Genomic DNA, 13,709 nt, shown 5'->3' on the forward strand with positions numbered 1-13,709 from the left:
TTGGAAAGAAAGAAGCTTCTTCATCTTCAAGTCTCGAGCGCATTAAAGAAAATCAGAGAGCTGAAAGCCCCAGCTACCACCATCATCATCTCCCTCTCTTGACCTGGTCGAGATCCGTCGCCTCCTATGCATAGCTACCACATCGCCGACGGCGTATATACGTGTGTGTACGCCTCGCACTGGCCTGACCAAACCAGACCAACAAGTGTGCCGAGAAATTGTCTCCTACCTTATTCTTGGAAGGATCCAGCTTTGGTTTTGGTTGTCCCTTGGTCTCCGGCAGAGAGGTGGTAATGGCGCACGGCGGCGACTGAAGGGCGCCGGTATCGATCGGTGCCGGTGAGTTCTTGCCTTTCCTTGCTCTCTCGATCTGGTCTCCTTCTGAATTCTGATGGTTCAGCGCCTGGTTCTTTTGGGTGTTGTTGCCCGGTTTGCGCGGGGTTGGCTGGTGTTGGGTTTTACTGGGATTTGTTTCTGGCTCTAATCAATCATAATTACTGGCCTTAATCAAGCACAAGTAGATGTTGTTGCAAGTATTTTTTGGTTACCACCTGCTTCCCTGTCTTAAAATTTAAATTCTCCCATGTCTATATATTTCCTCCGATCCTAAATTGTCGTCGAAATATTACATGTATCTAGACACTTTTTAAGAATAAATACATCCATATTTGGACAAATTTGAGTCAAGAATTTAGGATCAGAGGGAGTACTAATCTCTTGCCTGCGAATCAGAGGACTAGTGTGTTCCATATTCGGCAGAATCCAGAGTCCAGTTTCTGTATCATACCTTCTCCTTCCTCTTGCAGATCTGTATACTCTGCACTTGTGCACACAGCTCGGTTTTACAGGATAAAGACCTTGAGACGCCATGACCGGAAAAGGTGCCAAGTCGGTTGCGACTGGTACGACGCCTCCTCAACGCAACGGGGCCGACACGAAGGCCGTCCCCAACTACCTCAGGCCATCGACCGGCTCATGCCACAACGCCTGCAAGTACGGTGGGCATCACGCATTCGAGGAGAAAGAGGTTCCCAAGGACCAACCGAGACCTCGGAAGCAGCCATCGGCTTCTGATGACCAGAAGAGAAGGCTCGTAAAGGTGCGATCAGTGTCCTGGAGGCGTGTCGGAGATTTCGGCAAAACCGGGAAGGCCGACAGGCTCGTCGGGGAGACCGTGGAGTGGAAGGACATTGTGGCCTATGATGCAGTAGAAGTGCTTCCACTTCCAGCTAATGGACCTGATGGAAGGAAGAGTGATGTGATGAAGGGGAAAAAGCCATTTGCCAAGACCACTGGGCAGGAGATTGTTGCCAAGAAGCCAACTGAATCACTGAACAAGAAGCTAGTTAAGACTGTCCGATCAAAGCTGACCGGGAAGGCCTCGACAAGCTCTCAAGCCATTGGTGGAGCAAAGGATGCCTCATCTTCTGATAACAAGAAAATGATTGACAAGAGCACAAAGAGCGTGAAACCTCTGAAAACGAAGAAATCGACAACATTGCCCATCGAAAAGAAGGTTGTGAGTCAAGAAGTAGTTCAGGGAGATGCAACTACTGGTGATAAACAAGGGGAGACAATCTACCCTCCTGACCAAGAAGAGCATGCTGCTGTTTCTGAATCAGGCAAGCCTATCCCGGTGCATCGAAGGGCGAAGAGCATGAGCATCAGCAGCCGATCGGTGCGCTTTCCGTTTATCCGACAGGCCAGCAAGAATGCAGCCACCTTCAAGCTGCGCTCCAAGAGCAGCAAAGCGCCAGTCCTGGCAGATGAAGATGAGAAGCCCACGAGACTCAGGTTCAGAAAGGGGAGAGCAGCGGCAGGCGAGGAACCCAGCAGTGGCATCCAGCTGAGAATTAGGAGCCTCCGGAGGCGAGGGTCCGGCATCTCCCGTGGCGCGACGAGCACGGGCTTCGTCGTGCCGGAGGTGACGCTGAGGCATCAGAAGACGCTGGAGAAGAAGAAGAGCCGGAGGCTATACAACAACCTGATCGAGGAGACGGCCAGCAAGCTCGCCAAGAGCAGGAAGAGCAGGGTTAAGTCCTTGGTTGGGGCATTTGAAACTCTCATCTCCAAGATTGGGAAGTAGAGTTCAGTATGTACATCGCACAGTTTGCCATGAACATATTGATATTGGGTTCCTTGGATTGGATGGTTTGTTGCCTGACTTGTATAATCTTCATATAATTGTTTATTCTGGCAATCCGAATGCCTCAAAGTGAAGATACTGAACACTGCTACGGTCTAGTCTTGAGTCTGTACAGGCCTTCCTTGCTCCTAGTTCAATTGGGCAGAGCTGAAATGAAGACCTTCTGCAGAGATGTAGTACGGAGTAGTATAGTTTTGATGGAGCCATGCTTGATCCTGTTTAAGATAGTGTATTCGTGTGGGAAGCAAAAATCTATGTTTTTGTTTTCATTTATTTTTAGACTTCTATTAGTAATGCCTAGGAAAGGTTAGAAAATGCATGGGCGCAAGAATATATGTAGATATAAAAATTCATAACCTAAGCTACTTATGGCCTCCTTGATTTGCAATATTCAGAAAATGCAGAAATGAGACTGGAATTTTTTGCAAAGAAACCTTTGGTAAAAAAAGATTCCCATACGATTCAACTGTACATACAAACTAACCCATGATTATTACTACGAAGCCATTCGAATCAAAGATCATGCTACCATATCAATTGGACTGTTAAATGCATGAAAAGAGGTGACATTCAAATAGCGGTCAGGGTGCAGAGCATTGACTTAAAGTTAGTTTAAGATATTCAAGTGGGAAGGTTTGAACATTGAATAAATTGGAAAGAACAGCAAAGTACAACATACAAAATCACGGCACATTCAGCAATCAATTTTCAACTCAAGTGTGCTGCTCAGGTATTCACTTTGCCATGAAAACAATTTTGTCGAAAAACCTACAGCATATTCCAGTTTTACACGGACAAAGCAGGGACGAACCAAAATACAACACTGCTATGATACAAGTACATTGGGTTAGGGATTCACAATTCGTGTTCGAAACATGGCATTAATCACATGGTGCTGCATCGTTGTTAACCAAATCTAGACAGAGTGCGTTGAAATATCTAAACCCATCAAATTACACTGTATGGCAGAATGGTCAGTTGATGGTTACAATGAAACCAAGGCACCACATGAGCTCCCCTGATTAGGCTATGAATTGACCATCGTATATCAGTAACTTCTGAAAGCCATGGAAATAGACTCACAGGTTCATCATGGTAGTGTCTTTTTGGAGCCTGCTATTCAAAGATGCATACCATAAGTTAAATAATTGCATCCCTAGTTTCTAAATACCAGTTTCAGTGCAGGATAAACCAAGAAATATGAGCAACGAACCCCGTGACAAAATGTGATGGTAAAATATACCTGGCCATTGCCATCTGTGAAGTGTTGCTGACAAACTCTAGATAGTCCTAGTTTCTACCAGATTAGCATCCTCGTCAATAAATAACAGAACAGCTGTCATCACAAGCCTGAAAATGGATCAAATATGAACAGTTATACTGTGCAACAAGCATCTTTAGCATGGAACTGGCACATAATTATGCTTGAAAAGATGAATTATGTTAGTACAGACTACATAGATGATAAATGTAACACAAATCTAGGATCATGTGTACACCATAACTGGTAAAAAGGAAAGAAAGATCATGAGGGACATGCGTTTATAATACTGAATAAATCACATCTACTATACTGATACGATTTACAGAGTTCAACTAGTTGGACTTTTTTTTTGCAAAAAAGTTGGACTTAATCCTTGCTGGACATGTTTTAAAGCAAACCATAGATTCGATTGATACTACGCCCAAATCGGATACACACCAAGAAAATTGACAGTGACAAAAGTCATCCCTCCGTGCAATCAACATGTTTCTGATTTTCAGAATATTTGGAGATGATGAAAATCAGCTCGATATACATGCACCAAGAAATCAAGTTTTTGAATTTCCCTTGGCTTGCTCATCCTGTGGGAGAATTGCTTTTTGTTCTAATTTGTATTCAACGTAAGTTAAATGGAAGCAATTTACATGTATAACATGGAAGGTGCAAGGAGAAGACAATTTACAAGTTATTGTGTCCTATGATGTTTGTGACTACTCCCTCGATCCTAAATTCTTGACTCAAATTTGCTCAAATATGGATGTATCTATTCTTAAAAAGCGTCTAGACACATGTAATATTTCGTCAACAATTTAGGATCGGAGGGAGTAATTCAGAAGCACACGTAACTATCTTTAGGACTAGCATATAAATGTATTTGCAGAACTAATGTATCCAATTATAGAAATGATAAATAAATGAAAGTAATCTGATGCCAAACCTGTAAATAGTTATAATAAATAAGCCGAAGTAGAAGGCAAGCTTGATCATCCTGTACTTTTTCTCTCCATGTAGCTGTCGGAATATCTCAGTAACATCTACAAGATGTTTCCGATTCATATACCTGATTAAATCATATTTTTCCATTAACTATCACATGACACAGAACATGATGGCACATGAAAAACAGGCACATGGCCATAGAAGGGTATATGCAAACATTTGTTTGGTTTTGGTTTACAAAAATTACTATGAGAACAAGAGGTTCCACGCCAAGATGGATTAAATGTTTTGAATATACAGTAAGAAAAGTTAGGCTCGATATTGACCATATTGGCAATAATTTATCTCGGATTCTTGCAAAAATAATTTTAGTTGTATCAACTAGTAGCACTAGCTCCAATGCCAAGGAAGCAATTTATTTGGTGTCTCAACTGCGAAATGATCTCCCAACTAACTGAGAGGACTACAGTTCAAAAGTTGAAATATTATTTGCTTATTTCAACCATGAACATAAGAACGAACAAGAAACCAGCTAGTCAAGATACCGTCATCTAGACAAAAGTAGTACAAGCTTGTTGGGCCATGTGTCTGGCGATTGGGAAAAAGATGTGTGATGTAACTTCAGTACTTTTTGCCTTTTCGGAGTCTCTTTGCACGATTCATGTTCATCCTGTTAGATTAGTTATTCACCAAGGGCCTTTCATAGCTAGTAGTCAGTTACTCAGTTGCTGTTTCCTGCTGTCTTGGTTGTATTGTACTTGGCTTCTATTTCCATCTATACTAAAATCAGTTAATTCTGTCTCCCAGTCACTTAACTCTTCGATGTGTAGCATATTACTATTGTAATGCCCAACAATGTCCATTAATCTGACAAAGAACACGGATATTTCTTTGTGGAAATAGTAATTACAAACAAGGCTCTATTAATCAGCTTACTAAAAAAACTAGACCAAAATTAAGAAGTGCTTGCGATAATCATACATAAGGACAGAAGTCCTTTAGAGTCCGCGAAGGTTACTACAAGAAAAACAGTTGCATCGGTTCTATTCTAATACAGAATGGTGAAAACGGGAACAATTCATGTCAACAAATAAAACACACATGGCAGCTCCACTGGAGACTACATGCAGTCTTATAATGACAATAACAAAAAGGTAATTGCAAATTTCATTTTTGAGGCTCATAAAAGCAAGGGAAGTATAATACTGTTATTAGGGCAGATGCACATCATTCTTCTCTAAATGTTAACACCCAGACCAATATTTTAATCATGGGAAATACAAAGAAGAAGAAAACATGAATAACCCAAAACAAGCAAGCAATTAAATATGGTCAGCCCAGAACAGCAATATCGCCCTGCCGAATTGACATGTTCTTAGTTAGCTGTTCGCCGGATGTTTCTAGATCATTTAAAAAAAACTAAGAGCACTACATAATATGTTTCGGTGCTTCACTATGCCATGAAGACGATAAATACTGTATGCAGTACATAATAAATATCTAACTTTTTTTTTCAAAAATTCATGATGCATATTGAAACAGCACAATCATATAAATACATAATAGATTCTGTCAGTAAAGAAAAATTAATTAAAGATACCAACCATTGCACATAAATAACAGCAATACAATAGGAAATGATCAAAGAAGCATATACAGTTTGACAGACTAAACTTAAGGGCTAAGTGCAATAAATACATACAGCTTCACATGGTAGTATGTTACAGGAGCCATGACGAGAAATGGAAACCAATTCAACGTCAAGAGGAAAGCAGCACACAGAACCGCTTGGAGGGCGTATTCTATAATGACCACCGCATTGATGCGAGATGATGAATCATATGGATTGATATAGTCAAACTCCAGATCGGATAAACAGATAAGCTGATACAAAAATACAAAGAAAAAAAATCAGTGGAGTAAATCAACAAGAAGATAATATATTGTCCAGGAAACTAAACCAAACATCAGTTTCGTAAATGTCACTCTACAGACTAGAACCTCTACCAATTATGAGCAGTTGTTACAGCGGTAACATCTAAATTAATAGACCCAAGTTTGTTCTATACTGGGATCAGAAGACTGGTTGCATTAATGCATAACACCAGATAATCATTGAAGCAATACAGCATGCCATGACCATAATTTCTACTTATTCAGTTAAAAAATAAGAATTGTTACAGCCTGAAGCATCATCCATCAATCATGGGGGTTTGGGGCGCTAAAGCTACAACAATCCATATGCCATCCCTGACCAGGCTGATCTCGCTTACTAAAGGAACAAACTTGTGCCATATATGATCACTGCTACCAAGAGCCTTGTGTTAACATTCTAACCGGACGAATAATCTGCTTGCAAATTAAGTTTACGATACCAAAGAACATAGGAAAGGAAATACCTTTTTCTCGTCTAACTAACATGGAAGTGAAGCAAAACTGAGAAGCCCAGCAACTTTGAATGATTTAACCAAATATCTCGGTCTTCTACACAATGTTGAATTTCTGGGTGTATGTTCGACAGATTCTAGTATCCAAATAACTGAGATTGTGTGGGAGGAAAAAAAAATCTAGCTCCCAGTCAAGCTGACCTACTACGAGCTATCCTAGCACCTCCAGTTGACCATCTAATAAGGCAAGGAAAGACGCCAAGAACTGCACAGTTGACCAAAGCCCGCCCAAATTCTCTTCACCATAATCATAAAATTGACAAACTGCAGCACAATCTGGCCAGGAATTTCGCCAAACCCGCTCTAGATCTTGACCAAAGTAAAGTCGCGTTTCGAAGCATAAAGTTTTAACGAATAAGAAGCCGAGCTTGCCTGGTAGGCGGTGAGGCCGACGAGGACCATGACGGAGGCGAAGGAGAAGAGCCAGAGGATGAGTTCCACAGACATGGCCACCGTCGCCGCTGCACGGGACCGATTCTTACCAACAAAGTGCCGCACGGGACCGCCTCCGCTCTTCGGCTTCTGCCTCCGCGCCCAAATTAACCGGTATGGATGGGAAAGTGCCGAGAACCAGTCCGGCTGGCCGTGGTCGCCACCGGAGACGCGACGGGGGAGGAGGTTGCGGCGGCGGCGAGGTTTGGGGTTAGGAGCGTGGATGGGTTCGACCCTTCGAGGAGTCAGTCAAATTGCTGGTGGGCTTTGCTGCAATTTTTGCAGGCTGAAGAGTTTTTTTTTTTTTGAGAGATCAACGGGGGCTGAAAACCCCACCTGAATATATTAAAAAAGGAAGCCCCAGGACCAATACAACTTGCCGGAGCAAAAAACATATGAAAACCAAAAAATTCAGTAGATGATTACAACACAACACTAATGAACCCACTAAACAGGAGCTAAGCATGAAGCATAGGCTATGTTATAATCAGTGAACAAGGTATCACGAGCAAAAGAGGAGGACTGTCGCAGATAGCACCAGAGAGCAGGGGGGATCATAACCAGAGAGTTCAAACCAAAACTTTGACACTAAGCCGGGAAAACCAACACATCATCATCAGGAAGCCGCACCGATGCCATCATTGGGGAAAACAATAGACGTCGGGGCTCGTCGAGCACGCATAAATGTCGCACAAATCCTCCCCCCGAAGGGCGGTTATTCCGAGAGAAGGAGAAGAGTGACAGGACGGTCACATGCTCTCAAAGAGTGCCACAAGTGAAAGGTATCTCTCCAAAAGAGGGTGGTTTACCCAGTGGAGGAGTTTAGAAGAAAGGCACATACGACGACTATAGGATGATAACAAAGGCAACCAAGCAAAGGTTTGTAGGAGATTTAGAGTAGCTAACTGGAGGTGGATGGATCTCAGATCAGTCGTAAACAGCACACACGCACTCTATCACGACCATCTCCATCAGGAGGGTGTCGCCTCCATGGCCGCCATCTGCAAATCCATGGATTCTGGAACAGAAACCAGGTTGTATAGAGACCTCCAAGTCCAAACCACGGCACCAGCCGTTAGACTAAACGGTGTTGCCACCAAAACTGCCAACTGCAAACAATGGTTACCGAAGGCGTGAGTGGTCGAGCCACGGCCGACGGAGGGAGGGATGGGGAGGGAAAAGAGGAGTATATAACTTCACTCTAATCAAAGTGAAAATCAGATAAATATTGCAATCTGAGAAGGGATGGCTCGGTGGAGTGGAGGGCGGCGAAACTGAGGAGGACGATACCGGCGTTGGAGCTAGCAGGTGGAGGAGCAATTGATGGCGGAGTGGCTGGCGGGGGTTGGGTGCGCACGGGCCGCAGGTGGGGACCAGGCTTGCGACGCAGCTCCTCCCAGATCTTGCCCGGTAGTCGCCGGATCCAGGGAGGAGGACGAAGGATCTGGCCGGGGAACCCCACAACGGCGACGAGCACCATCCATGGTGGGTGTGGAGGAGCCTAGGGACGCGTGAGGACGATGGCCGGCAGCACTGACCTGGTGCGGACTAGGTCAGCACGTTGGCACGTGGAGGAGGAGGCAGCGAGCCCGCGGGAGCCGCAACAAACGGATCCGGCCAAGCCCACGCCGGGGCTGCCCGGATCAGGCCTGGGCCGAGCCTCTGCTGCCGGAGATGGGGTGGGGTGGGGGCAGGTGCGACGTAGTTCAGAAGGCGCAGAACAGCGACCCCATCTCGTGTTGATGGCGTGTGATGAAGACGATGACGAGTGACGAAGACGATGGCTAGCGCACGAGAACCAACGGCATGGCACGCCGGATCTCGCCCGGCATGCGCCAGAGCATCACGGATCTGGGCCATGAGACCCGACCGCAGAGGGGCATGTGGCAGGTGCGGCACCAAGGCAGAGGAGCCGCCGCCGAAGGTGGAGATGAGCGGGGGCGCGAGGTGGCGATGCACGAGGCAGAAGCGCGCGGAAGGACTAGTGACGACTAGGCCAAGCGACGGATCCAGGCCATGGGGCCCTTCTCAGTGCGGATCTGGGCCCAAGTCCCTGCCATGGAGAGGTTCCGCCGCCGTTGGAGCTTCGCGGGGCGCTGAGATCCAGACGCAGCAGTGGAGCTAAAACGGGTGAGAAACCAACTGCCTCGCCGCCGCCGTCCTTGAGAGCCAACAATGCTTTGCTTTCAACTCTCTCAGGCGACGAGGAGGAGCAGGGAGGAGGGTATAGCCGCCGGCGGCGCTGCGCAGGAGGTCGCCGCCCGAGTCGCCCGCTAGGAGCGACGCGGGGGCTCACACGTTTTTCTAATCTCAGGCTGAAGAGTTTAGACCAAGGCTACAGCGCTATTCCTGTATAATCCCTCCGTTCATGTTAAGTGATTCAAATTTATTCAAATATGAACGTACCTGTTGCTAAAAAGCGTCTAGATACATAGATACATGTAATAAAAAATCACTTAATATGAGACGGATGTAAAAAAATACAATTGGTTTCCGGAGGAGACTGGTTCGTAGATTACCTACGGTCACTCTTTTTTTTATAAAAACGAATCCTAAAATCCAAGAATAGAAAAAAGAATACAAGAACAAAAAATAAACCTACAGAAATTGAAACCACAGAAATCGGTAGTATACGGTTTTTTAGAGAAAAATACCTGATTTATTTCTTAGCAATAATACTTACATCTTCAATTAAAAGAGGTACAATGCGAGATGGGGGAGAATCAAACCATGAGCTAACAGGATTAAACTTGGCCATTTGAGCTAATTCCCGAGGCACAGAATTCGACTCGCGGAAGCCTTGGAGCGCCGGAATTCCTCCAGCAAGTGGCAGCAACGCGAAGCAATCTTCGTTTATAGCAACAGCAGCACCAGCACCAAGAGGTTGAGTGCCAGCAGTAATAACATCCACAACAGGCTGGGAGTCGGAGTGAAGAATAACCTGGGAACAGCCCGTCAGAGCCGCCGACCCGGACGGCATCGCCTCCGCTGCCTCGACATCGCTGACGGAGTCCAGCTTCCAGTTGATGACGGCGACAAAATCTCCTGCATGGTCACGAATCATGGCCCCTGCGCAGTGCCTCGTCGAGAATCAATGTCGAAGGACGCGTCGACAGTGAGCTTTACCCAATCGAGAGATGGCTTCGCGTTTCTGCCGGTGTAGCCGCAACATAGTTCGACACCAGGGCCCTGATCGCAAATGCCGACCGCTCAGTGCTCCGCAGCCTGGTAGAATAAGTTGTTTCACCGTGTTTTAGTAAATATAACCTTTATATGGACCGGACCGTAAATTCTACGTGGCGTATACGTCCTATTTTTATACTCGCACTCGTGCCATCGAGCATTGGCACCCTTTATTCTAATTGTTGTCGAGAACAACAACAATGGCGTCGACCGTGAGGAACCCTCGCCGCAATTGAAGATTTAAGGGCCCCGACGAAGGCTACTTCATCAAATGCCCAACTTGCCGCGAAGTCTACACGGTTGTAAACGAAGAAAGCAAACGCTTCGGGGGCTCCCGAGGAAGAAGAAATCCTCATCAATCCGGACGTCGCTGCAAGCATGATCGCCACGACGAAAGTCGTGGTCGCACCTCCGCTCCCGGCCGTCCCTGAAGGAACCGAGGTGTTCGAAACCGTCTTAGGCGGTCCCTTGACACTTACCGACGTAATGGCAAGGATCGGCGAGCTGCCTACGGTTGCTGGCCCCGCAGGGGATACGTAACTTGGCATGCCTCTCTCGATGGGCTTCGCACCACCTTCCTTACAACCGGTAGTGACCCTGCCCTCGGAACCTACAAGAGGAAACAACGTGGCGTCAGGAGGATCCGCGCCAGAAAACCAAGGAGTCCCAGCCTATGACCCCTCCAACCCAGGACTGCCTCCGCTGCCGCTCGCCACGATCGCCCATGGAGCTCCTTGCTATCATTCTTATTTGGGGCTTTCCGCCGCAAGGTGCTCTCCAAGTCGCGCACGCTCAACACCAACCTCGCTTTGCGAGCGCCCCTTGCTCCCCCCGTCGTGGTCGAGCAAGGTGGCAACCAGGTACCTCCTCAAGCTGCGCCTTGCGGGGAACGAGACCCCAGCGTGCATGGGAACGAGCAACTGGCGGAGTCCAGAGCTCGTGCCGGCAGCGAAAGGAATTCCTGTCGACGCTCCGACCCCCCAAGGAAACACCGAGATCATTCTCCAAGCGACCCTTCTAGTGACAAAAGCGACTCCTACGAGGGAGAACCTCGCCGCCGAAGGAACCGGAAGGACCGGCCGACTTGTAACCCGCTCACGCTGGAGATCCAAGACGCGCCTTTTCCGCCAAGGTTCAAGCCGCCTACAGTACGGCCGTACGATGGGGGAGTCCAATCCTCTTCAATTCTTGGATGTCTACTCCACCGCCATAGGGGCCGCCGGGGGAGGTCCCGTCGAGATATGCAACCTCTTTCCGCTCGCGCTCACCGGGATGGCGCAAACTTGGTTTTACAACCCGCGGAAGAACTCCGTGCACTCATGGGAGCGCCTCCGAGAGGTTCTCATCGCCAACTTTCAAGGAAACTTCAAAAAACCCGTGTAGGCTCACGAGCTATACGCCGTGAAACAAAAGCCGGGGGAATCTCTTCGAAGCTTCTTCCATCGCTTCACGAAGGTACCAAACCAAATCGCCAACCCACCATCGACCACCGTGATCGACGCATGCATGCAAGGCTTTCTCCAAGGAGAAGTGAATCGGGCCCGGAGTTGCAATCCTCCAAGGACGACCGAGGAGCTCTATCTGATCTTGCAGGAATACGCCCGAGGCGAAGACGGGGACATTGCCAAAAAGGACGCGCCGCTCCTGAAGGAACTCCCTTGTCCAACAAACCCCCTGCGCCTGCTTCATCTTCCAAGAAGAAGAGGAGTTGGGAGAAAAATGCCCCTGGCGACCAAGCCCGAAAAATCTTCGCCGTCGAAGGACAAGCATCATCCCAAAAGACTGGGAAACCAAGAAGCCACATCGTCCTGCCGAGGGAGGAGTTGGAAGATGCCTCATCCGCAACTCGACAAGCCACAGCACCGAAGAGTGCAACACTCTCATCGCGGCTCGCGAAGAGTTCTAGGCACGAATGTAGGCCCGATGCAAGGATGAGAAAACAGCCGAGGCTCCACGCCCCGCCAACGTCCTCATTGCTGACCTGGCACCTAAGGAGGATGACCTTCCGTTTCAGAAACCCGCGCATCACGTCGGAGTGATACTCGGGGGCTCCGTCACAGGCCGAGGATCGAAGAGGCAACGCAAGGAGTGTGCTCGTGAAGTCAACGTCGTGGGAACCTTCACCCCGACACCACCACCAAAGTGGGCGAGCGTCCCAATCGCCTTCACCGAGGAAGACGCCAAGGGGATACGCTTCCCACACGACGACGCCCTCTTTGTGACAACGATCGTTGCCAATTGTGAGATCAAGAAGATTCTTGTGGATGGAGGAAGCTCCGTCGACATCCTATATCTGAGCATGTTGAAGAAGCTGATGGAACCACAAGGGGGATACAAGAACGGCTCGTTGCAGCCATCCCTTTATCCTCTCACCGGCTTCGTGTCAAGGAAGTCCATTCATCCGCTCGGACAAATTGAGCTCCTCACGACCTTTGGAGACGCCGCGAATCATCGAACCGAGCTCGTGCGCTTCGACGTGGTGGATATAGAGGCCTCCTTCAACGCCATCCTCAGGAGGACGACGCTAAACCGTCTCTGCGCCGCCGTCCACCACAACTTCTTGTGCATGAAGATCCCGGGTCCAAAGGGCGTGATAACGGTCCGCGGCGAGCAATCTTCTGATAGGAAGACACTCTACCGCCATGAGACCAAGTGTGCCGAAAGGGAGAATCATCCATGAGTATCCACGTGCTTTCGAACGCGGGAGCATCCGAAACCGATCACCCGGAGCGCTACATCCCTAAGCCCCTCCCGAAGGAGAACTCAAGGAAGTACGCGTCTCCCAAGATGACGCCACGCGCACGGTGAAGATTGGAGCCGACCTCCCAAGTAAACTCGAGGAAGAACTCATCGACCTACTTCGAAAGACTTCCGATCTCTTCGCTTGGTCACCTTCCGACATGGGAGGAGTCCCGCGCGACGTCATGGAGCATCGCCTTGCCATGAGACCCGACAAAGCTCCGGTAAAGCAAAAGCTTCGGAAGCTCTCCACCGAGCGAAGCGAAGTCATCAAGTAAGAAATCGCCAAACTCTCCGACGCCGGGCTCATCCGAGAAGTTTGGCACCCCGAATGATCAGCCAATCCATTCTTGGTGAAGAAAGCCAACGACAAGTGGCGAATGTGTCGACTTTACCGACTTGAACAAGGTATGCCCCAAGGACGACTACCCGCTCCCTCGGATCGACCAACTGGTCGACTCCACGGCGGGATGCGAAAGGTTGAGCTTCTTGGATGCCTATTCAGGGTATCACCAAGTCCACATGGCCAAGGAAGACGAGGAAAAGACCAGCTTCATCA

The 13,709-nt window shown here is 47.8% G+C and overlaps 2 protein-coding genes across 3 annotated transcripts; one reads left to right on the plus strand and one right to left on the minus strand.

The window, feature by feature from the left end:
• The first annotated feature begins 8 nt into the window (after positions 1–8).
• On the plus strand, positions 9–2,525 carry LOC100829734 (autophagy-related protein 10). Its single transcript, XM_003576021.4, has 2 exons — positions 9–339; positions 807–2,525. Exon 2 carries the CDS (start codon positions 869–871, stop codon positions 2,084–2,086), a length of 1,218 nt encoding a protein of 405 aa, XP_003576069.1. The 5' UTR covers positions 9–339; positions 807–868; the 3' UTR covers positions 2,087–2,525.
• A 303-nt stretch (positions 2,526–2,828) lies between these two features.
• LOC100831579 (protein cornichon homolog 1) lies at positions 2,829–7,516 on the minus strand. 2 transcript variants are annotated; one of them, XM_010238930.3, is made up of 5 exons: positions 7,169–7,516; positions 6,052–6,233; positions 4,348–4,470; positions 3,390–3,496; positions 2,829–3,262 (listed from the first exon to the last, which is right to left on the minus strand). In XM_010238930.3, exons 1-4 carry the CDS (start codon positions 7,241–7,243, stop codon positions 3,427–3,429), a joined length of 450 nt encoding a protein of 149 aa, XP_010237232.1. In that variant the 5' UTR covers positions 7,244–7,516; the 3' UTR covers positions 2,829–3,262; positions 3,390–3,426. The 2 variants fall into 2 exon arrangements, with proteins under 2 accessions (XP_010237232.1, XP_003576073.1); XM_003576025.4 differs by having other exon boundaries at positions 2,829–3,259; positions 7,169–7,515.
• Between the last annotated feature and the right edge of the window lie 6,193 nt (positions 7,517–13,709).

This window comes from Brachypodium distachyon, chromosome 4 (genome assembly GCF_000005505.3).
Source record: "Brachypodium distachyon strain Bd21 chromosome 4, Brachypodium_distachyon_v3.0, whole genome shotgun sequence".
NCBI lineage: Eukaryota > Viridiplantae > Streptophyta > Magnoliopsida > Poales > Poaceae > Brachypodium > Brachypodium distachyon.

Coding starts and splice junctions, on each gene's coding strand:
- LOC100829734 (XM_003576021.4), top strand. CDS start 869: ATGACCGGAAAAGGTGCCAAGTCGGTTGCGACTGGTACGACGCCTCCT.
- LOC100831579 (XM_010238930.3), bottom strand. CDS start 7,243: ATGTCTGTGGAACTCATCCTCTGGCTCTTCTCCTTCGCCTCCGTCATG. Junction 6,234..7,168: donor TCGGCCTCACCGCCTACCAG/GCAAGCTCGGCT, acceptor TTTTTGTATCAG/CTTATCTGTTTATCCGATCT. Junction 4,471..6,051: donor ACATACTACCATGTGAAGCT/GTATGTATTTAT, acceptor TGATTTAATCAG/GTATATGAATCGGAAACATC.